Here is a 24,870-nt window from a genome sequence, read left to right on the forward strand (position 1 = left end):
ATTGCAGCCTCCAACTCCTGGGCTCAAGCAATCTCCCACATCTCAGCCTCCCCAGTAGCTGAGACCACGTCTGGCTAGGGGTCTCTTTTAAGTCCTTTCATTCACTCCTATATGTCAGTTTGTCCCTCTCCCCTTTCTTCTTATGATCCTTAATATCTCTCTCCCATCCCCATCCTGGTCCTCTGGCTGCTCCTTCTCAGCCTTCCTCGGAGACCCCTCTGCCCTTCAGATCCACATTTCCAGACAAGCCCTCTTCAGCTCCAGCCCCAAGTCCAGCTGCTAAGGTCCCAGCAGCCCCTCAGACGGCCTGTATTCATTTCCTGTTGCTGCTGTAACAAATTACCATAAACTGAGTGGCTTCAAAGAATATATTACCTCCCAGTTCTGAAGGCCAGAAGTCCTAACATCCAAGCCTCAGCAAGTCGCGTTTCCTCTGGAGACATGGGGAGAATTCTATCCCTGTCCCCTTCCACCTTCTAGAGACCACTGGATGCCTCGGCTCGTGGCCCTGCCTCCATCCATCCGCAGAATGGTCCGACTGCCGCTTCTGTTGCCACCTCTCCCTCTCTGGCTCTGAGCCTCCTGCCTCCCTCTTTCCCGTCTGAGGAGTCTTGTCATTCCTTTGTGCCCACCTGGATTCTCCAGGACAATCAGCCCATCTCAGGATCCCTGTGCCATGGAAGGTGACATTCACAGGTCTGGACGTCTTGGGGGCATTATTCCATCTACCACACTCCCACACGCCAGCCACACTGTCCTCCTCTTCTAGGCCCACCTTTCTGCTTCTCCCCTCGAGCCTGCCACTCCCCGCAAATTCTTTATCTTGGCAAATGGCATCTCTGTCTGTCCTCTGGAGTCCAAGTCAGGAACCTGAGCATCAGCCTCAGCTCCTCCTCATGCCCCACTCAGACACTCCAATCTCCCAAACATCCCTCAGTCTGTTTTGTTTTTCCCATTCCCACTCTCCCACCTTAATTAACTAATCACAAACACATATATCCTGCGTGCCAGGTGCTGTTCGAATCATTTTATCCCCCAACAGTCCTATGAGGTAGATGCTATTAGCAGCCCCATTTACAGATGAGAAAACTGAGGCACCAGAGAGGTTGAGTAATATGACCAAAGTCCCCCCAGCTTATAAGTGTCAGATCCGGCATTGTAACCCAACTACTTTGGCCCCAGAGTCCATGTTATTTCTTGCCTGGGTCAGAGGTTGGGCTGGGGCCAGGGTTAAGGGCCGTAGCTAGAAGCCACGTGTTCAGCTTTCCATCTCACCGAAGCCCTCAGCCCCTACACACATCCCCCAGGCTCACTTCCATGTCTTGGATACTGGCCACGAGGGGATCTTGAGGACTGCCATGGGACATGGCCCCTTCCTGCATGGCCCGATCCTCTCCCAGGCCCTGGCAGACCCCCAGAGTCCCTGAGGAAGTCTCTGAGTCCCTAAGCCCATCTCTGCCCCCACCTGAGCCCAGGCCTGCTGTGCACCCCCCAGCCCCACCATGCACCCTGTGCACGCTGGAGGGTAGGACTTCCCTCACTTTGCAACTGGTCACCTAGGAGAACAGGGTCTTGAGTCTCTGAAAGTCAGTGTGCAGCCCAGTAGGCAAAGCCCAGGCGGCTCAGTGCTGGGACTCCTGGACAGCACGGCCACTGCCTGGGAACCTTCTCTCCCCTGCTATTAGTGCTGCTCTGCTCACACCCAGGAGCCATTTGTCAGTGTGGCCCCAGAGCCGAGAGGCTCATGCTTGGATCAGGGTCCAGCCTGGCCGTGGGGCAGAACTGCAGCCTTGGTCACTCAGAGCTTGGGTTGTGGCCATTCCAAAACCACAAATCAGGAAATAAGTGAGTTAAGAAGTGACAACAAAGAGGAGAAAGAAGGGGGAGAAAGATGGAATGTGGGAAGAGAGAAGGAAGAAGAGGAGGCAAACAAAGAGTCAAAGAGAAATGGGTGGGACGTGGTGGAGGCCTACAGGAGGCAAGAGGATGCGGGACAGGCCTGTGGCTCATCTCCCTAACTTGGGCTCCATCAGGCAGCCTCCATTGCTCTAGGAGCTGCCCTCCCTTCACCTGCCCCTCAGCTACAGAAGGGAGTCAGGGGCCAGCCCCAGGTAGCTCAAGGATCCCAAGGCAAACACAAGGGCACAGAAGGACTTCTGACCTACGCCTGGTGCATCTCAAGTGAGAGGACCCTGGCAGTTACCTCTCACCACAGAAAATTGGTGATGCAAGGAAGGCAAGAGACTTGGCTTGGCACAGCAGGCCCCATGGTGCCCTCGACTCACTCCTTCAAGTCTTCACAATCCATCTGAGATCTGGACCATATCCAGGTCACCTCCTCCTAACAGGTTTCCATGATTGTGTTCCCTTCAAAACGGCCTTATCTCTTACCACTCTCCTCCTCCCGTTCTCCACTTTGGCAGTCCTAACTTCCTGGGTGTCTCTCCAACTTGTCAGGCACCCTGCTGCCTCAGGGCCTTTGCACATGCTTTTCCCTCTGCCTGGAATTTTCTTTCCTCAAATAGATGCATGGCTCACTCCCTCACAGGGTCTTCAGGTCTCAGCTCAAGTGTACTGTATTAGAGAGGCTTGCTGACCCTTTATAATGTAGCAAAGAGGACCATGAAGGACAGAGGTCCCAGCCTCTCCTGGGGAGGGCTGCTACTGAGCTCCAAGATTAGGGCCATTGCGTGAGCCGCTGAGCAAACTGTGGGAGAGGAAGGGAGTCTGGGGCTGGGAATTCCTTCTCTCCTAGCCCTGCTGGCAGGGTGGGAGGAGACTGAATATCTAGAAGGATAGGGTGTTTTTACTCCTCTATCTCTGTGGCCAGGGGAATGGCTTACTATGGATAGAAAAGTCCCAGTGGAGGAGAGGGTAGGAAGATGGGGGAGGCTGAGGTGCAGCCTGATATTTCATGGTCGTCTACAAGTTATGGAGCAAGGCTGGCTGTGAATTCTGTCAATCTGCCAAGAACAAGTTCCTTCTGGTGATGCCAAAAGAGTGCTATTAATCACACAGTCCGCCCCTTGACTTCAGCGCCGTCTGTCCTCAGCAAGCCTTGGCCAGTCAGTTGCTCGGCTCCAGCCATGTCCCTCCCTGCCTTAGCAGCATCTCAGCAGCTCCTGCAGGCCTGGCCATTCCTGTTCCTTAGGAAAACGGACTGGCTTATGATAATCTGGGCTGTAAACAACCGCCTGCTTCAGTTTCCCCAACAATATGTGGGCCAGGTCGGCCCCGCCAATACGCCAGAGAGTGGCTTTTCTTGCTGACACAGGAGAGGCCCCACTTCTTCTGACCAGAGGATGCCCAGTCCTCCAAACATTAGGTTAGACTCCTGACATGGGCACCCCAATACAGGGAATGGGGAAGGCAGGCTGGAGCAGCCCAGCCAGCTGGATGGCGACTTGCCACATGGGAGAACAAGAACAAGAAACAGAGAAGAGCAGGTGGGAGTGCTATTTTTGGCCATCTCCTCCCTGCGTCCTTACTGGGTCTCCTCAGAGGTGGGTTCATGCAGCCATGCTCACCCCCACCCCACTGCAAGTCTCCTGTTGAATGGGGAGAAATGAACACAAACGTGTACACTCAGGCCCCACCTTTCCCCAGCAGGGGGCAGAAGAGTGATGATGGCCATTAAGGGCTAATCCCTGGTCCCAAGGTTTTGGGGATCAAGCAAAAACACTTGAAGACGTGTCCATGCACTGACAAAGAATGTCTTGGGTCGGGTTCCCTAGAAGCAGAGTTTGAGATGGGGGTTCTTCTTGAAGGATTTTGTTTTTTTCTAACAGATCTCATGGTGCTGGGTGATCTTTTTTCTTTTTGAGACATGGTCTCAAAAAAAGGCAGGTACATGCAGCCACCTGCATGGTGGCTGCATGTACCCACCTCTGTTGCCCAGACTGGAGTGCAGTGGTGCAATCATAGCTCATTGCAGCCTCAACCTCCCATATTCAAGTGATCCTCCCACCTCAGTCTCCCAAGTAGCTGGGGCTACAGGTGTGCACCACCACACCTGGCTAATTTTTATATTTTTTTATAGAGATGGAGTTTTGCCATGTTGCACAGGCTAGTCTGGAACTCTTGGGCTAAAGAGATTCACCTACTTCAGCCTCCCAAAGTGCTGGGATTTATGTGCGTGAGCCACCATATCCAGCCTGGATGATTTTTTTTTAAATAAATATTTTATTTTATTTTTTAGAATCAGGGTTTCCCTAAATTGCCCAGGCTGGGTTTGAACTCCTGGGCTTAAGCAGTCCTCTCGCCTCAGCCTCCCAAGTAGCTGGGACTACAGACATGCACCACTGTGCCCACTTAGGAATTTTTTGAAAGAGGGATTTCAGGAGACACCTGTGAGGGAGGGCAGGAAGCCAGAGGGGAAGAGCTAAAGCCAGGATGTGGTTGAGGCAAAGCTTGGCCTTAGCACAACCCCACAGGGATCCCTGGTGCAAGAAAGGCAGAACAGGACTGTGCTGAGGCAAGGGACCCAGCCTTCTCTATCACCACATTGGCTGTCATTGGCTGCAGGCTGTCCCCTTGGGAAGCAGGTGTCATGGATCCAGTCGAAGCAGCTCCCACTGACTGAGGGCAGTTGTCCAGAGAAGGCACAACGGCCAGCCTCTGACAGCAAACACAGCACCTGGGGGGCCCTGGGCAGGGCACCAACAGTACCTGACTTCAAGCATAAAAGAGACTTTGTGAGCAAAGACTTGAAGGAGGTGAAAGAGTTGGCCAAGTAGCTCTCTGGGGTTCCTCCCAGGAGTCTGGGGTCATTCTGATACTCTCTCCAGCTAGCAAGCACCACCCCAACCCTTCTGAGCAGTCTGGATGGATGGACATGGAGCTGAACCTGATGTGGCAGGCCCTGCAAGGCGCCCTTGAGGACATGCAGGCCAGCAAATGCCACATGGCCTGGTGTAAGCAGAATGAAGCGTGCTCCGAGCACACACGCTCCAGAAGCCGCTATCACCCCCTCAAACCCCAGCAGAGCAGGAAACCACAGGAACACCCTTGAAGAAGGTTCTAGGCTGAGCGGAGGCTGAGCTCCAGGGGAAATGCCCCCTATAGAGAGAGGAGGAGGACTAGCCTCCTCGATAGACCAGCCTTGTGAAAACCCAGAGGCTGCCGGGCACGGTGGCTCATGCCTGTAATCCCAGCACTTTAGGAGGCCGAGGCGGGTGGATCACCTGAAGTCAGGAGTTCAAGACCAACCCGGCCAACATGGCAAAGCCCCATCTCTACTGAAAATACAAAAAATTAGCCGGGTGTGGTAATGGGCGCCTGTTTTCCCAGCTACTTGGGAGGCTGAGGCAGGAGAGTTGCTTGAACCTGGGAGGCGGAGGTTGCAGTGATCTGGGATCACGCCATTGCACTCTAGCCTGGGGAAGAGAGCAATACTCTGTCAAAAAAAAAAAAAAAAAAAGACAGAAAGACAGGAAGGAAGGAAGGCGGGGGGAGAAGGAAGAAGAAAGGAAGAAGAAAGGAAGAAAGAGAGAGAAAATCCAGAGGTGGGATGGGCTCACCGCTGGTGGGGCAGCTGCCAGGAAGAACAAAGGGAGTGGCTGTGCCTCCTGACCCCAGTGCCCCTGGAAGCCCAAGGGGAGTTCTGTTTCTATGTTTAAGTGATGTCAGGAGAGGACCAGGAGCTTCAGGACTAGACCAACTCAGATGCATGTCCTGACCCTAAGGGCTACTTGCTCTCTGGGTAACTAGAATCGTTCTGCAAAGCCGGATGCCATGAGGATTCATTGAGAACTACATAAAAGGCCCAGCATGGTGCCTAGAAGGTACTGAACACTCGGAAAGCATCAGCTCCCTTTTCCTTCCTCTGCACATTAGAGGCCACCTATTCAAGTGCCATTTACTTGTTCATTCAACAGATATTTCAGAGTTCCTGCTTCGTTTGAGTCAGGCACTTGTGCTAGAGGCTGGGATAAAAGAAAACATATTGGACAGTGCAAAACATGCCTTTTAGAAAATTTTCAGGCCAGACACGGTGTCTTACTCCTGGAATCCCAGCACTTTGGGAGGCTGAGGCGGGAGGATCACTTGAGGCCAGGGTTTCAAGACTAGCCTAGGAAACATAGCAAGACCCTGTCTTTACAAAATAATAATAATAATAATAATAATAATAATAATAATAATAATAACAATTAGCCAGGTGCAGTGGCACGTGTGTGTAGTCCCAACTAATTGGAAGGCTGAGGCAAGAGGCTCACTTGAGCCCAGGAGTTCAGTGAGCCGTGATTGCACCACTACACTCCAACCTGGGTGACAGCAAGACCCAGTCTGTAAAAACTTAAAAAAGAAAAGGAAGGAAGGAAGGAAGGAAGGAAGGAAGGAAGGAAGGAAGGAAGGAAGGAAGGAAGGAAGGGAGGGTAATCCCATCCCTGCCTTCAAGAAACCAAGAGTCACATAGAGTAGATGGAGCAATAGCAAATTGATTGAACCTGTAGTTGCATGGGAAAGGACAGCTGAGCCAGGCTGGGTGGGGAGACATCTGACCTGGGGCTGCAGGGACTTGGGGAGGAGGCTCCTGGGAGCAGCAAGTCCTGGCAGAAAGGCAGAAGGAGCCCAGCTGTGTGGGAGGATCTGCTTGGGGCTTGGCGTGGCTGAATTTGGGGGAAGACAGGACAAAGACAGCACTAGCCCTAGAAACGTTGTGTTTCCTTGTGGGCAGCAACATGTTTCCATTGATTCCTCTGAGCCACCGGAAGCCACTGCCAGTTTTCAGAAGGGAAAGGAGAGAAACCAGCTTTTAAGGAAAAGTCTCCCAGCAGCTGTGTGCAGAGTGGAAAGGATATGGTTTGAGGCCAGAGGCTGTGAGACCAGGGGCTGTCAGGGGCTGCTGCCGCCACCTAAGCAAAATGAAATGACAGAGCAAGCCAAGGCTTAACGAACATGGTGAAGTGCGCGGGGGACCTGCGAAAAAGGACATCTACCGCACAGGATGTGGTGACCAGTTGGATGTGTAGGATACAGAGGAGGGATTCATTCAGCAAACTCAGCAAGTATTGTGCACCTGCTGTGTGCTTGATATGCCTCTGAGGTCTTCTTGGCAATGGGAATGCAGCACCAAGCAAAACAGACCCCAGCCCCACCCCAGGGATGTTCATTGCAGGGAGATAGACAACAGACATATGAATCGTGACTCAAATAGGACACAGGGTGACAAGTACCATGAGGCACAACAGAGCAAGCTGAGCCAGGCAGGGAGCACAGAGTTGGGGGATATTGCAATTATAAAGATGAATTCAGCATGATCTCATCACAAAGGTGAGGGTATGAATCACGTGCATATTGGAGGAAGAAAATTCTGGGGAAAACGTGCAGAGGTCCAAAGTGGGTGTGCATCTGGCATGTCCAAAAAGCAACAGGGAAGGCAGTGTGGCTGGAACAGAGTAGACAGGGGAAGGAGAGGAGAGGAGAGATTTGGGGGCACATGTTGAGCTGTGTAGGTCATAGGCTCTTGCCAGGAGAAGGCAGATGAGCTGTTGGAGGGTTCTGAGCAGAGGAGTGACATGACCAGTCTTTTAAATCTTTCTAACTGCCAGGTTGAGAAAAGATTCAGGGGCAGGGGCACAAGCAGTGAGGGGCTACTGGATTCATCATGGGAAGTAATGATGGTGTCTCAGACAGGGTGGGAGGGCACATTGAGGGTGGGTGATTGAGTTCTAACCTCGTCTGCTTCCTCTCTGCCCTCAGTCACTGCATTCTGTTCACACCAACCTTGTCATCATTCTGCAAACATACCAGGGCCACCTCAGGGCCTTTGCACTTGCTGTTTCCTCTGCTGGAATGTTCCTCCCCAGATCTCCATATACCTCATTCACTCACTTCATTCAGCTCTTTACTCAAACGTCACATTCTCATCAGGACTTTCCTGGCCACCTTATCCAGAATTTATACCACCACTCCCAGCCACATATCACAGGCACATTCACCTCCTATCTTCTTTCCCACTTCATTTTTTTCTCCTAGTATACCTTTACCCTTTGATACCTTTACATTTTCCTTGTTTATCCTGTTTATTTCCTGTCTTCCCCAATGAAATGTAAGCTTCATGAGGACAGGATAAGTGTGAGATCCACTAGACACCCAAATGGAGATGTCTAGGAGACAGCTGGATCTATGAGTCTGGAATTACGGAGAGAGGTCTGAGCTGTAAAGTCACTATTTAACACCGTGAACCTGGATGACATTGACAGGAGAATGCAAAGACAGGAAACTGCAAGACTAAATGAGGCACTCCTACATTTTAGCAGTGAGGATGTGAGGAAGGAGCAGCAAGGAAACTGACAAGGAGTAGGAAAAACCAAGAGGCTGTCATCCTGGAAGCCACAGATGAGATGAGCGGCACCCAGGAGAATGAGGGCAGTGTCCGCAGGTTGAAGGCCTGGGAGGGGTGGAACATGTGGGGTAAAGCATCAGAGCAAAGAGTGAGGTCAGGTGGGGACGAGGAGACTGTAGGTGAGGGCTGGAGAGGTGGAGAGAACAAGGTGGTAGCCAGGAAGCCAGCAGAGAGGCAGCAGCTATAACCAAGGCAGGCTCATGGGTGGCTTAAGGATCAAGGGCTCCACCATACAAGTAGGGACACTAACCTTGGGTGGGAGGAGATATCCCTTCCTTACCAAAGAAGATGAGAGGTGAGGAAGGCGGGGCGAGTGCCTAGTTTTTGTGGCCTCTGCTTTCCCTGTGAAACAGGAGGTAAGATTAACTGCTCCGGAGAAGAAGGAAGGGGCAGGCTGCAAGGCTTGGAGAGAGGGGTAAAGATTTGGTATAGGAAAGGCTACACTGTAGGTAACTCTATGTTTCCTCTCTATTTCACCTCTTAAGACTAAGCTCCCCACACCATGCTTGCCACGTAGTAGGTACCTCATACATTCTTGCCACGTAGTAGGTACCTCATACATTCTTGCCACGTAGTAGGTACCTCATACATTCTTGCCACGTAGTAGGTACCTCATACATTCTTGGACTCTTCTGTTTGTATCACACCTTGCACCTCATCCATTAGCAACTCCTTTTGGCTGCCAAATCCCCCCAACTTTGTGCCACCTCATTAATGCCACCTTGATCAACACTCCCATCATTGTCTACCTGCAATGCAGTAAAGAGCCGGTACAGGAAAAGGGAGAGAACTGGCAGAGGACAGGAGCCTAGATCACTGGAAATATGGGACATAGAGCTGAGGTTGGAGACCCCAAGTGTGTTCAGGGAGCGGTTAAATTGCTCCAGAGTCAGGATCTGGCTAGATGAGTCTCCCTACATCCAGAAGGATGAGGAGGTGGGGTGGTGGAAAAGAGAACAGTTGAGGTGCTGGTGAGTAGGAGTCTCAGCTAAGCAGAGAAGGAGATGACAGGAGGAATCCAAGGAGTTGGCAGGAGGTCAAAGTACAGATAAGGAAGAGAGAGAGAAGACAGGAAGTTGCACTCAGTGGCTAATGGGTTTTAAGTGAAGAAATGAAATGCTCAGGCTTGTATTTTAAAAGGATCCCCAGCTGTGTATAGAGAGCAAGCTTTGGGGGCACAAGGCAGGAGCAGTAAGCCTGCTTAGAAAGGCACTACAGGGGCCCAGAGCAGTGGCTCATGCCTGCAATCCCAGCACTTTGGGAGGCCGAGGCTGAGGCGGATCATCTGAGGTCAAGAGTTGGAGACCAGCCTGGCCAACATGGTGAAACCCCCATGTCAAAAAAAAAAAAAAAAAAAAAAGAGAAAGGAAGGAAGGAAGGAGGGAAAAGAAAGAGGCACTGCAGGTAGACAACGATGGTAGCCTGGACTAAGGTAGTAACACGAAGGTGATACAAAGTAGAGGGGACTTAGGAGCCAACAGGAGTTGGTGATGGATGAGCTGCAAGATGGGATACACAGAAAAGAGTCCAAGAATGTATCAAGTACCTACTAGATGCCAAGCATGGTAGGGGGAGCTTAGCCTTTACAGGTGAAATAGACAGGAAATGGATCATTACCTACAATGCTCTAGGCACTTAAAAGGGAGTGTGATGTTCTGCGGGTGGGAGAGGAGTAAAATAGCTCAGCTGGGTCAGGAGCGGGTGGCGTAAGAGAGACTTCCAGAAGGAGGTGCCACTGGAGCTGGAACTACCAGATATAGAGGAAGGGCATTCCAGGATAATCATGTGCAAGAGCCCAGAGGCAAAACTGGGGAGCCCCTTGTGGCCAGAGTGCAGCATGACTCAGCATGGCCACTTGGCTGTTGCACATGAAGACAGAGGACTGCAGAGAGACATTGGAGCCACAAGAGAACAAGGCCCGTGAGCCACGTGCCCATGCTCAGGGGTCTTGGGGCAGTTCCCCATTTCACACTCATGGTATGCCACAGCGAAGGAAACGCCCAGTTGTCCTTCTGACTCCCAGAGATCCCTGCATGAGGCTGTGGGCCCATGAGAGAATGCTGAGGGGTGCCGCCAAGAGAGTGGGCAAGTGCAGGGAGGTGTAGGTGGTGGATTGGAGCACTGTGGGCAGAGGCGGGTGTGAAGTTCAGACCTGCCATCTGTAAGCGGAACAGGAGAAGTCTCTTGAGAGCCACTGCCTGTGGAATCCGGAGCCCAACGCACAGATTGTTTGTATTTCCAGGCAACATGTCTACATGCAGTGGGCAGAGAGCACATAAAACAAAGTTGTGCCAGATGCCACTGGTTCCCCACCCATCTCCCCCAGAGCTTTAGTGCATGAGGGCCAAATTCTGTTGAAGCACCTGCCTGCATTTATTTGCCCAGGGACTTCTCTGCACACTCATGTGGCAGACAGAAAGTGTGGAAAATTAACACCCAGAGGGAGCAGCCCAAACAATGACTGATGGGAATGGGCGTATAAATACCCACCTCCCTTACCCTACTGGTGTGAGAACACTGAGGTTTGTCCTCTTCATAGCTACCCAGAGCTACCCCATTGCCCACAGTGATCAATAACTTGATAATACGCATTTTATTGGCTTCCTTCTCTTCCCTGTCTCTTTTTCCCACTCCACTCAAGCTGTTTTATTTACCTCCCAAATTAACAACTTGTATTTCTATTCTTGTCAGTCTGCTCTGGGAGAGCCCAAAGTAAGACAAAACCTCAACAGGATACAGTGGGAAAACCTTGAGGGTTAAAGGCTGAGTTTGTATTACAGCTCCTTCTCCTGTAAGGACTTCCCTGCTCACAGCAGACTTCAGGTTGATTGAGCATAAATTACCACATTAATGTTTATGTGACCTCGCCATACCACAGTATACCATGTTGCCCACCAGTCTGAATAAAAACCATGCAAATAATAATGCTCTTTGGCCAGCTTCAGGCTCACCACTGAAAAGCATAGTCCGCTGATTTGTCATCCTGGGCTAAATATAAAAGAATTGTAGCCTGAGTCAGAAGGCTATTTTCAGCACTCTGTCTTACTTCGCAGCCATTGAGCAATGCTGTTCTTGAGGGCCACTTTCCTGGAGGCTAAGGTCAACACTAGTGGCCCCCACATTCCAGGGACGTCCCAACCCCTCTCCCAGGGAAAATAATCTCCTTCACACATCCTGACTGATGCACCAGTGGCCCCTAAACCCACTAGGTCTCAGCTGCTGTTTCTGGCCACTCTCCAGAGCTAGAAACTGGGTCCCTTCCCAGATCTGAGGTCTCTTCACTCAAAAGCCACAGAAATGGGGGTAAGTAATAGATACTAATAGGCCAGGCACAGTGGCTCACACCTGTAATCCCAGCACTTTGGAAGGCTGAGGCAGGCAGATCACTTGAGGTCAGTAGTTCAAGACCAGCCTGGCCAATATGGCAAAACACTACTGTAAATACAAAAATTAGCCAGGTGTGATGGTGCATGCCTGTAGTCCCAGCTACTCAGGAGGCCGAGGCAGGGGGATCGCTTCAGTCTAGGAGGAGGAGGTTGTAATGAGCCAAGAGCGTGCCACCGAAGTCCAGCCTGGGCGATGGGAGAGAAACCCTGTCTCAAAAAAAAAAAAAAAAAAAAAAAGTAATAGGTACCAATACTTTTTAAGAACCTGCTAAGTGCTGGGACCTAAAATATATGAATCTTCACAAAATTCCTTCTAGAAAAATAATATTAAAAGGAAAGTAAGACTTAGATGGGCCAGGCACAGTGACTCACACTTGTAATCCCAGCACTTTGGGAGGCTGAGGCAAGCAGATCACAAGGTCAGGAGTTGGAGACCAGCCTGACCAACATGGTGAAACCCCGACTCTACTAAAAATACAAAAATTACCCAGGCATGGTGGCGTGTCCCAGCTACTCAGGAGGCTGAGGCAGGAGGATTGCTTGAACCCAGGAGGCGGAGATTGCAGTGAGCCAAGATCGCACCAGTGTCCTCCAGCCTGGGCGACAGAGCGAGACTCCATCTAAAAAAAAAAAAAAACTTAGATGGCCACATAAGTTGCTCAGGGCCACATGACCAAGGTTTGAGAAGCCTGTGCCATGATGCTATGAGACCCTCCTCTTCCCCTGCAGTGTCTCTTAGCACCAGAAACTGTCCCTGTATAGTGGGAGGAGGAGTGATCAGTAAAGTTAATAATCCCCAGGTCGAAGAGAGGGGAATGGTGCCTCTGCCTCCTCAGTAGGGATCCCTGTTCTTTTTTCTTTGAAGGCAAGAGGAAGAGAGAGAAGGTCCCATAATTTGTCAAGGACCCCCCCCCACCCCTGGCCTGCTTGGTCTCACAGGCATCTGCAGCCTCTATCCAGGAGGGAATACCCCTGGCCCCCTGCTCTCTTGCCCCTACTGTTGCTGAGGGTGAGGATGAAAAAGTGGCCTCTGCTGCCTGGTTCGTACCTTTGCATTTGGTCATGTGCCTTTCTGGAAAAATGACCTTTTCTGGGTCCATGGTAGGGATGTCAGGGGAGATGTTTGTGGAAAGGAGGGTCTTCCTGGCACAACTCAGATCCTAGTGTCCCTGCCCCACCCTGCCTGGCACTATCCTTTTTCAAAGCCATCCCAGGAGCCTTTCCTGACCACTTCCACTGGAACAGCCCCATTGCCCTGCATTTCAACAGCCCATGAGCAGTGTGTTTATGGAGGCTTAATTCCAGGCTCTATCTCTCACCTGCTTAAAAATATTCATGGCTTGTAAGCATCCACAAAATAAAAGCTGAACTTCACAGCATGTAAGCCCCTTCACTATTTGTCCCAAATGAGATTTTCTGAGTTTATCCTATAGGATATTCCCAGGACCCAAACTTGGTATTTTCTTGCCCACCTGTCCCTTCCACCTGTAATACCCTCTGCCCTGCCTCATCCTGGCTGACTCTTGTACATCCTCTAAAACCCCTAAGCTGTCTCTGAGCCTGTGGCTGCCACCCTACATGCACACAGAGTGGCAATGGGGAGCTACAGTGGGGGTTATGTCCTGTTAAACCTGTCATAAATTGAAAATATCATAGGTCAAAATGCATTTAATACATATAACTTACCGAACATCATAGCTTACCCTAGTCTATCTTAAACACACTCAGAACACTTATATTCACCTACAGTTGGGCAAAATCATCTAGCACAAAACCTATTTTATAATAAAGTGTTGCATATCTCATGTAATTTATTAACTACTATGTTGAAAGTGAAAAACAGGATGGTTGTTTGGGTACTTGAAGTATGGTTTCTACTGAACGCATATCACTTCTGCACCATTGTAAAGTCAAAAAATTAAGTCAAACCATCAAAAGTCAGGGACTGTCTACACTGAGCACCACCACCAGCATCACCCCACCTGCATCTCAAAGATATTGATTCACATACTAGCTAGGAAATAAGGGCCATGTGTAATGCCTCGTCGTGTGTGTGAACCCAGCACAGCACCTGGCAGGGAGCAAACCTTGGCCAACATTTAATTCGAAGGTTCTTACCCCTTTTTGTTGCAGACTACTTAAGCACCTGGGGAAGCATATGGGTCCCTTCTCAGAGTCATGCTTTCAAAAGCATAAAACAAAATACAAAAGATTACAAATGAAACTGATGTTATTGGAAAAGCCGTCAAAATATTTTTACAGGAAATGCATGACTTGGTAATGACTATGCTTCTGCATTAAGGTATTACATAACAAGATCTAGTTCAATTGTTCTGGATCATTTGTTGAAAAGACAAATGAAAAGACTACCCTTTCTCTACTGAATTATCTTTGTACCTTTATCACAAATAAATTGACTCTGTGGGTCTAAAAAAAAAAAAACAAGATCTGTGGTGCATTCTAATGACTGTCACTTCCCAAAAGTGAGCGTAGAGAGTATTTCAAAACATCTGCAACAACTGAAAGTGATAGGAAAATATCTGTGGGGACTGCTAATATTCGTTTGAATCATATTATCAGTTAAAGAAAAAAAGCTTTTAAAAGTTAACATTAGTTTTATTTAGAAGTGTTATTGAGGACTATAGACTAAGCCCTGTAGCCCAGCCCTTCAGAAAGGTTATATCAGACTGCTCCAGCACAGTATTTTAATCTACTGTTTATATATAGGTGGTGGGGTTTCCATATGTACAAAATTATATTGAACTTGTTCAGAAGTTCTATTAAAGCAGAATTATATTGAGTTTTGGGTGTAAGAGTATATCTGTTCATAGCAGCGTAATTACTAACCTAGTCAGACGTTATCTTCTGTGTAGGAAGAGGCAAGAACTAGGGTCATTTATCATTTCAGGAATATAGTGACTCAGACAAGAGATGTGGCAGGGAGGCGGGGGCATATGTTCTATCCTATTTTATCTTCAACGCATCTTTCCAGACAGCCGTACTTTGTCACAGAGTCGGGGACTTTGTGAAATTATGCTGGCACGCAGAAATGAGCAAACATGGCTATGTTTGTTACTTTGTCTCATAATACGAAACTGCCAATATTGAACCGGTTTTGAGCTACAAAAACAGCAATTGCACTTGGTTTTGTCTAACTACTCTGGTTTGTTGCCTACATTCATTGAAGGTAATCTTCAATATCAGGTATAGGTGAGTGAAAACAATTATTATTTTTCTCTATCCAAGTTCATGGACCTCCTGATTTACAGCATGGATCCCTTGACAACTCCTAGTCAATGACTCAGCCAAGGCTACTGAAGGATCTCCCCTTTGCGCCCAGAGCCGCCTGGCCTCCCCCTCCCCAAGCAGCTAACCAGTATCGGTCTCTGCTCCCTACAGGCTCCTTGTTCCCGCAGCTGAAGCCATCGGAGGGCGTCTTCAAGGTCATCTTCTGGCTCGGCTACTTCAACAGCTGCGTGAACCCTCTCATCTACCCCTGTTCCAGCCGCGAGTTCAAGCGCGCCTTCCTCCGTCTCCTGCGCTGCCAGTGCCGTCGTCGCCGGCGCCGCCGCCCTCTCTGGCGTGTCTACGGCCACCACTGGCGGGCCTCCACCAGCGGCCTGCGCCAGGATTGCACCCGGAGCTCGGGCGACGCGCCTCCCGGAGCGCCGCTGGCCCTCACCGCGCTCCCCGACCCCGACCCCCCAGGCACGCCGGAGATGCAGGCTCCGGTGGCCAGTCGTCGAAAGCCACCCAGCGCCTTCCGCGAGTGGAGGCTGCTGGGGCCTCTCCGGAGACCCACCAACCAGCTGCGCGCCAAAGTCTCCAGCCTGTCGCACAAGATCCGCGTCGGGGGCGGGCAGCGCGCAGAGGCAGCGTGCTCCCAGCGCTCAGAGGTGGAGGCCGTGTCCCTAGGCGTCCCCCACGAGGTGGCCGAGGGCCCCGCCTGCCAGGCCTACGAATTGGTCGACTACAGTAACCTGCGGGAGACTGATATTTAAGGACCCCAGAGCTAGGCGGCGGAGTGTGCTGGGCTTGTGGGTAAGGGGGACTAGAGAGGGAGGCTGGCGTTTTTCCAAGAGACTCCGTGCAAATCGGAGACTCGGAAACTGATCAGGGCAGCTGCTCTGTGGCATCCCTTAGGAACTGGGTGGAGCTTGAGGCTGGAGCCCTTGAAAGGTGAAAAGTAATGGAGCCCCCTGCTGGTCTCAGGTGCCCAGAACTCTTTTCTTAGAAGGGAGGGGCTGCGGGCTCCGTGGGGCCATTTGCTCCCAATCCCTATTTGAGAAACACTGCCCCATCCTCCATGCCCTGAACCCTGAGTAGACAGCCCCAAGCATGGCCAGGAAGGCCTGCCCCTCCCCTTCTGGGGAATGGGCACAGAAGCTTTGGCCGGCTACCCCAGTGCCTCCCTTAGGGAAAAAGTCAGTGGGACCAGGGCTCCTCAATGGACAAATTTCTCCTTCTTACTGCCGACTGGAGGAACCCAGTGGACCTACCACCACCACACAAGCTTTGGTGGTAGACTGTATGGCCGTCATACAAGCCTGTTGTATTTATCCATGGGCCCACTCTCCGCCACCCAGGCTCCTCCGTGCACACCCCATCACCTGGCCCTAGCCCTTATTACTTCCCCTCAAGGGCCTTACTGTTTACACTCTGTACATAGCTCATCGTGCCTGTGCCCATCACTTCTTGCTGGGGTTCCGAGCCACCAATTGGAGAGCTTTATTTGTCATTTTGAGACATATTTATTGGTAAGAGTACTTCTATTTTGTCCAAACTGTGCAAACTGTCCCTCTTTAGCTCATAACCCATTAAAAAAAAAAAAAAAAAAAAAAAACTACTTTTTTCCCCTAAAGTCTGTCAAGAACTAAAGACCCGCAACAGAATAGATTGGGTCTACATTCGCCTTTCTAGTTTCAACTTAACTGACTCCTTAACTGATGGCTGCTGTCTGCTGGGAGTTTTAGCATGACCAAAGGACCTGGAGGGGGTTGTTAGGTTTTAAAACTCACATGATCAATCTTGTGAACCAAATAGTAATCCTAAGCACAGATTGTCCCTTTGTCAGTCTCCCCAGATGCTTATGTGATGCTCTGAGGGCCTCAGTGAGGAAGGCGGCCATCAGGTAAATGGGTGAAACATAACTTTACATGAAAAGATATACAAGCCCGAGTAGATAGCTGTACATGGCTAGGAAAAGAACCCGTACCTAGGAACCACGCTTGTTAGCTCTGAGTAAAATGTCATATTCCTACTTGTCACATTCCCATGAGATTGCAGGCATTTCAGTCTTCAGCTGGATAGTATCAACCACATACATCCAACCAGCATGGGGGTGATGGTTGTGGCCCACTGGACCCTTGGGAGGACAGTGAGTTAGACAATACACTGGGGTGTCTGGGGTGCTCTGAACTGGATGACCCAGCTGCTGGGGCCACATAGACCAATATTTCGAGCCCAAAGTTTCCATTCTTTACTAGGCAGGTAGTCTATCTGTAAAGGTCACCCACAATTTCAGGCATCTCACCCAAGTTTTACAGAGTTAAAAAGGCAGCCAGTATTACAGCCTGGAAGCAGACATTTCACACCGTGAGTCTACAGCAGGTTCTGGGCTTTCAGGCCTGGCCTCCCTGGAGGCACAGGAAGGGAAGTTTATGGCTGGGAGCATGTTGGGTGCTGACAGAATGTTGCATACTCCAAAGAGGGCTCCACTTGGCAGCCCACTGGCTGCCCCAAAGCTGGGGACACCAGGAGACAGCCCTCACTGTCTTCTGGCAGAGGTAGGGGCCATCTGTCAAATCAGTGGTCAGTAAGGGGGCAGACCGCAGTGTCAAAGAATTGAACATTGGCCTCTGGGACAGGGAAGAGCAAGACCTCTTTCAACAGCAGCCTTGGGTTTGCAGAGGGTCTCTAAGCAGAGTGAAAGTTGGTCATGTTACCAGAAAGGGGTCCCTATCGAGACCCCAAGAGCAGGTTCTTGGGTCTTGCACAAGAAAGAATTCAGGGCAAGTCCATAAAGTAAAGTGAAGGCAAGTTTATTAAGAAAGTAAAGGAATAGGCTGGGCACGGTGGCTTATACCTGTAATCCCAGCACTTTGAGAGGCCGAGGCGGGTGAATCACCTGAGGTCAGGAGTTCGAGACAAGCCTGGCCAACATGGTGAAACCCTGTCTCTACTAAAAATATAAAAAATTAGCCGGGTGTGGTGGCAGGCACCTGTAATCCCAGCTACACAGAAGACTGAGGCAGAAAAATCACTTGAACCCAGGAGGCAGAGGTTGCAGTAAGCCAAGATCATACCATTGCACTCCAACCTGGTCAACTCCATCTCAGAAAAAAAGAAAAAAGGAATAAAAGTGGCTACTCCATAGGCAGAGCAGCAGCATGGGCTGCTCAGCGGCTCATACTTATTTTTACTTCTTGATTATATGCTAAACAAGTGGTGGACTATTCATGAGTTTTCCAGGAAAGGGGTGGGTAATTCCCAGAACTGATGGTTCCTTCCCTTTACAGACCGTATAGGGTAACTTCCTTGCATTGCCATGGCTTTTATAAACTCTCGTGGTGCTGGTGGGAGTGTATTTTAACCAGCTAATACATTATAATTAGCATGTAATGAGCAGTGAGGACAATCAGAGGTCACTTTCTTCGCCATCGTGGTTTTGGTGAGTTTCGGTTGAATTCTTTCCTGCAACCTGTTTTATCAGCAAGGTCTTTATGACTTGTATTTTGTGTCGACCTCCTGTCTCTTCCTGTGACTAAGAATGCCTAATCTCCTGGGAATGCAGCCCAGTAGGTCTCAGCCTCATTTTACCCAGCCCCTATTTAAGATGGAGTCACTTTGGTTCCAGCACCTCTGACAGTCCCACAGGCCAGGGCAGCTGATCCCACAGAAAGTCAACAGTGGGGCAAAAGGGGAGGGTGGGAATGGAACTTTCATCAGGAGGATTTGTGGGCCTCCCTGCCCCAGTTAACCAAGTGGGAGTGGAGGCAGGAAGGCCAGCAGCTTGCCCTGTACTTGCTCTAGGCATGGTAATCAATCTGGAAAATATGTCTGATGTTTGAACCTCAGCCTGTCTCTGGGACACAGGGGCCCCAGATACAGCTACCTCCTCCTGTATCCCTGCACCAGGCTGTGAGCCTACAGGAGGTGCAGGAGGGCTTCAGAGCCCCCAGAGAGACCATGCCACAGCAAGGGCATCCAGGTACCTTGTTCTAGCACTGTGCTGCTGAATTTGGTTGTGGGACATGGCAAAGGGTCATAGGGTGGCCAAGAGCCACCTATGGGAAAAAATAGGGATGGGAAAAAATAACAACAGCCCTTCTGGAGGAGGCAGCCTCTTGCTAGTGATTTGGGGACCATCTGAAAGAAGTGCATTCACTGTACCATTTGCTGGGTCCTCAGGTAGCTCAGATCGCCAGCTGGGCCCACACATCTGATTAGAGAGACTGTCCCTGAGACGCCTGTGGTAAAAAAGAAAAAAATGGGGCCATTGTCTCCAGCGAGTAGGAATTTCTTTACATGATCCTCAAGGGATGGGGTGAGGTCTGAGGGAGTTTGTGAATGAGAAAGGGATGGTCCTGTGAGATGTGACAGGGACAGAAGCAAGCCTCCAAGGACACTAGCATTCACCCAAGTGCCCACCTCCCATCCTTAAAGAGCCTCATTCCTGCTTCCCACTCAAGGACCCCAGCTCCAGTCTGCCCTCCCTCTCCAGCTGGGCTGTCACTGCCCACCTTGCTTTCTTCCCACACTCTTCCCGGGACCTCTGTCCCCAGCATCCCCAGGGCTGCTTTTCCAAGTCACCTGGGACCTTCCATTTCCCTGGTCTCCTCCCCTCCTTCTCTGCTGCAGTCCACACTGGTGGCCACCCCCTGATTCCTGGAATGTTCCCTCCCTGCCTCTCAGCCATGCCTCTGGGATCTCTTCTGACCTGCTGACCCTACTCTCTCTCTGCCTCCTCCACAGGCTTCTCTCTCCACTCTTAAATGCTCCCCGGGGTTTTATTCCTCTTTTTCTCAACTCTTCACACAATTTCATCCACTCCATGTCATCTCAATGACCACTTGTACAGAAATGACTCCCAAGAGGCTGTCTCTAGCTCCAGATGTTAGTGCTCATCCTTCCCCTGGGTGACCCCCACACACCCCAAATACAAGCCCCAAGGCCACTCGCCTACTGTAGCATCTCCTATCTCCTCTACTCTCTTTGGGCATGATGATGCCCCTGACCCTGCTGGCCCTTTCCACTCCCCATCTTCCAGAGTCTTCATCTTCCTCCTGCCATACACAGATCCCCTGCCAAGCCCTGCACTTCTTGCAGCCTCCCTCGTAGCTCACACCCAGTCATCCTGGGTTGCGATAGAATCTGCACCTGCATCCACCACAGGGGAGAGGGCTCTGTCCCCAGGGCTACTTGGGGTTGGGCTTAAGTGTTTACTAAATACTGGATCTGGGGAGTTGGCCCACTGACCCTTCTCTGGGACACCGCCCTGTTGCTGTCTGGCGGCTGGCTCACCATCACCAACCTTGCAAGGCCCTCACCCCCACTAGTCCCACCAGTCCTCTGGGGGCTAGAGGGCTGCAAGGAACCAGCTGTGCCCTGGACTTTGGCAGGAACATGGGCTCCACGCGCCCTCCAGTTCACCTAACCCTCCCATCTGGAGCCCCACCCTGCCCCCAAAGGCTTCTCACTCTCATGCTGCAAGCCAGACCCTTAGTCCCTCCTCCAATGGGTGCTGACAGGTCCTGGAGAAAGTTTTGGGACCTCAGTCACCCTCCCTCAGTGACCTGTCAGAGCTTTAACTCCTCAGAGACCTCCTGACCCTGTTTCTATTCCCATATCCTACTACACCCACAGGGGTTGCATGTTCACCATCCACTTCGAAAAAAATTTCCTTTTTTTTTTTTTTTTTGTGGCTTCAGGAAAGCATAAAACCAGATGCTTGTAAAGGGTAAACTGGTCCCGCAGCCTCTCTGCTCAGAATGGCTCTCTGGGGAGCCCAGTGGACCCGTGCTCACTGGGCCCAAGTGGTGCTGCGGCCTTTGGGCAGCATTGCACTGCTGTCAAGGGTCTGGCCAGGACTTTCTTCCCTTCCCCAATCCCCAACCCTTTTGGGAAGCAGTGAAACAAAGGGAATGCTGAGCAGGATGCCAGCCTACATTCTAAAATTGCTGTGGTCTGGGGAGGAACTAAGTGGAACTTGCGGGATATGCTTGGAACCAAGAAGAAATCCAGGAGCTAGGGCCACAACAGGCTGAACTTTCAGAGCCAGGAGTTGGAGGTAAGGATGCATCAGAAGCATTTGCAGACACCTCAGCCATGACATTTATGGATTTTTCTTCCAGGATTCACCATTCACGTGACTCCATCATTTTGTTTTGGTCCACCTCCTTCTGTCCTGCCAGAACCCAAAAAAGAAATCTCAGTTCCTTTTCCTGAGAGAGGGAATCAGCTTGGTCCCATTCATGCACTGAGCCAAGCCACAAAGGTCATTGGTCACTGGCCAACCTATGGATTGGCTAACTTTGGGTCAGGTCTGAACAGTGAGAGCGGGCACATGGGAGCGAGATGGATCATGTGGGGCAAAACACAGCCGTCTGGGCACCAGCATCTGAGGGTGAGGACGGGGCAGATAATGATGACATCCCTAGCACACCAGATCAGCTAAGAGCACAGCTGCAGGCAATAAGGAAGTGGATCAATAGCTGCATAAACCTGGGGCATTATTTTTCTCACTTGACAAGTTATAGGACAGGTGGTTGCTGGTATTGCCAGTCAAGAACCAAAGCTTTTTTTTTTTTTTTTTTTTTTGAGACAGAGTCTTGCTCTGTTGCGCAGGCTAGAGTGCAGTGGCGCCATCTCGGCTCACTGCAACCTCTGCCTCCCAAATTCAAGCGATTCTCTTGCCTCAGCCTTTCAAGTAGCTGGGATTACAGACATGAACCACCACACCTGGCTATATTTTTTTTTTTTTTTTTTTTTTTGGAGACAGGTCTTGCTCTGTCGACCCAGGGCTGGAGGGGAGTGGGCCGTGATCGACTTACTCCTTGCAGCTCCGCCTCCCAGGTTCTGCCATTCTCCTGGCCTCAGCCTCCAAGTGGGCTGGGACTCGGCGGCCCACCGCACGCCCAAGCTAATTTTTGTGTTTTTTCTTTTGTTTTTATATTTTTTTTTTTGTGTTTGTTTTGTTGTTTTGATTTGGGTTCCAACCGTGTTTAGCTCAGGGATGGTCTCGAGTCTTCGCTGAGCTGTTTTTTGTGGTGATCTTGCCTCCTCGGGGCTCCCAATGGCTTGGGATTATAGGCGTGAGCCACTGCGGCCCAGCATTTTGGTATTTTTAGTAGAGACAGGGGTTCACCCAGTTGCCAGGCTGGTCTCGAACTTCTGACCTCAAGTGACCCACCCACCTCGGCCTCCCAAAGTGCTGGGATTACAAGCGTGAGTCACCGCACCCGGCTGGACCCAAATTCTTCCTAACTGCTTCTTATTCTGTGGTGTGTTGGCTTCTGACCTCTTCGTTGCCCCATCATGATCCTCATGTTCTTGTTCAAGGCAGAGAGAGAAGAATCTGGGCTGTTGCATCCACCTCCTTTTATCAAGATAGCAAAAGCTTGCCTAGAACCATCTCTCTGCATACCTCCACCCAGGGTCTTACGAGCCAGAACTGGGTGGCATGACCACTCTCCCCAGGAGACTGGTAAAGTGAGAAACAGGATGGTGTGGTTGGCTTAGAGCAGGGGTGCGAAAATGTTGCAGGCCAAACTCAGCCCACTACCAACTGAGTTTTACATGTTTTGTTTTGTTTTGTTTTGTTTTGTTTTGTTTTGTTTTGTTTTGTGATGGAGTCTCACTCTGTCACTCAGGCTGAAGTGCAGGCTGGTCTCAATCTGCTGACCTCGTGATCCACCCACCTCGGCCTCCCAAAGTGCTGGGATTACAGGCGTAAGCCACTGCACCTGGCCTGAATTTTACATTTTTAAATGATTGGAGGGGAAAGTCAAAAGAATAATATTTCATGACACACGAAAATTAAATGAACATTACTACACAATATTCTCAAGTTTGCCTCTTGGCTCACAAAGCCTAAATTTCATTCTCTTGCCCTTTACAGAAAAAGTTTGTCAACCCTCGCTTTAGGATGATTGAGGATCATTGCCAAAATCAGGATTCTGACAGCAAGAAGAAACAGAGAATAGATTTCAGGTAGGCATTCCTGGTGTCTGCTACGCATGCCATCACACATTTCAAGCCTGTATCCAGTTATCTAATTTGCAAGCAACATAAGCTAAGAGGTCCCCCTCTCACCAAGAACCTAGCAAAAACAAGTTATCCCAGAAGCCATCTGCCTCAAGGATATCTTCCCAGACTAACCAAATGTTTAGGTTTTTGGGTTTGAGCTTTTGCTTTTCTGTTTTTGAGACGGAGTCTCGCTTTGTCTCCCAGACTGGAGTGCAGTGGCCCAATCTCGGCTCACTGCAACATCCCCCTCTAGGGTTCAGGCAATTCTCCTGCCTCAGCCTTCCAAGTAGCTGGGACTATACCTGGCTAATTTTGTATTTTTGATGGAGACAGGGTTTCGCCATGTTGGCCAGGCTGGTCTCGAACTCCTGACCTCAGGTGATCCACCTGCCTCATCCTCCCAAAGTGCTGGCATTACAGGCATGAGCCACAGCCCTGGTCAAATGTTTAGGATTTTGAAAGACAGCTGTGAAAAGGAAAGGGGGACACCAGGAAATCCCTGGCTAGCTGCATCCCAAAAGACTCTGTGCAGTATTATTTGCTCAGTGAACTTTCCCCCAGCCAGTCATTTATCTATTCTTCAGTATTACAGGTCCAGAAAGCAGATCTGGTGACCAGTCTCATATAAGCTGACATGGACTTCCTAACTCACTAGGAAGTAAAGTTTGTAAGCCCACAGCCAATGTGCTAATTTTTAGTGGGATATATAACTTAACCATCAACAAGCCAATGTATTTATGACAATAAATGAGCTTGATGGGAAGCCAGTCTGTGGTCTGAAAGCTGCTTCGTGAGCTCACAGGCAAAGCTGAGGAGTTAGGGAACAGTTATTTATTTAGTGCACCAAGCACAGGACTTGGTCCCTGGGCCAGGGTTCCACCTCCTGGTGCATTCTGCCTCTGTTTCCAATACATCCCTCTCCATCCTCTCATCTGATTCACACTTCATTCATAGCCTTTCATTTTGCTCTGTGCCTTTAAGTTCACATTGCTTGTCTCTAATCTCCTCCATTGTGGGTCCATTTTGGAGTAGAACTCTCAGAAGACAATCTTAAGAACTTTTCTTTCCAAGCTCTTAGGAAGCATCTTACAGTCACCCTAGTGGACAAGCCTATGAATGCCGAACGCGTGGGCTTCATATAGGTTAGGTAGTCGGTGTCCCCCTGACTCCAGCTATGAACTGCACCTTCACAGGTGGGGCATAGGGGCCCTCTGACACCCTTCAACCAGCCAGTACTCTCCAACCATCAACGAATGGCCAGGTGAGGTCATCAAATGCATGTATTTGGTAGTATTTACTGCATACCTACTATATGCACAGTAGATGGGGATACATCAGTGTGCAAAAGAAAAGAAACCTGCCACCATGGAGTTCTTGTTCTAGGACAGGGTGATAGGTAATAAACAACATATATGGTAGGTTAGAAGGTGATAAGCAAATATAACAGGAAATGTTGGGGATGGGGAAATTGTGCTTTTAGATCCAACACTCAGGGAAGTTCTCAGCTAGGTGATGTGTAAAGATGGTAAGGGAGTGAGCCATGCAGATCCCTGAGGAGAGCATCTAAGGCAGAGGAGACAGCAAGTGCAAAAGTCCTGCCATAAGAGGGTAACTGGCATAGTCAAAAATTAGCAAGGATGCCAGTTACTGTGGCAGCTGCAACCGTCCAGGCAAGAGATGATGGTGGCTTTGCCAGAGGAATTGGAGTGGGAGTGAAGAGAACAGGCAGAGAGATTTTGGAGACGAAGATTTTAGAGCTAAGCTAGCATTCCCATGCGCTCAACCCATGCTTAGCACACCCTTCCCAAGCTACCCTCTAGAACTGCCTGCCTTATTAGGAGCCTTCAGGAAAGATTTTTTTTTTTTTTTTTTTTTTTTTTTTTTTTTTTT

At 50.0% G+C, this 24,870-nt stretch overlaps 1 protein-coding gene across 1 annotated transcript in view; it reads left to right on the plus strand.

The window, feature by feature from the left end:
• The window catches only part of ADRA1D (adrenoceptor alpha 1D), a 28,966-nt gene extending 12,483 nt beyond the window's left edge, over window positions 1–16,483 (plus strand). The window contains 1 exon segment of the mRNA XM_017878085.1: window positions 15,133–16,483. Coding sequence (XP_017733574.1) covers window positions 15,133–15,734 — 602 coding nt within the window. The 3' untranslated portion in view covers window positions 15,735–16,483.
• Window positions 16,484–24,870: the final 8,387 nt, after the last annotated feature.

The sequence above is a fragment of the Rhinopithecus bieti genome, unplaced genomic scaffold, assembly GCF_001698545.2.
Source record: "Rhinopithecus bieti isolate Rb0 unplaced genomic scaffold, ASM169854v2 scaffold_65, whole genome shotgun sequence".
Lineage (NCBI taxonomy): Eukaryota > Metazoa > Chordata > Mammalia > Primates > Cercopithecidae > Rhinopithecus > Rhinopithecus bieti.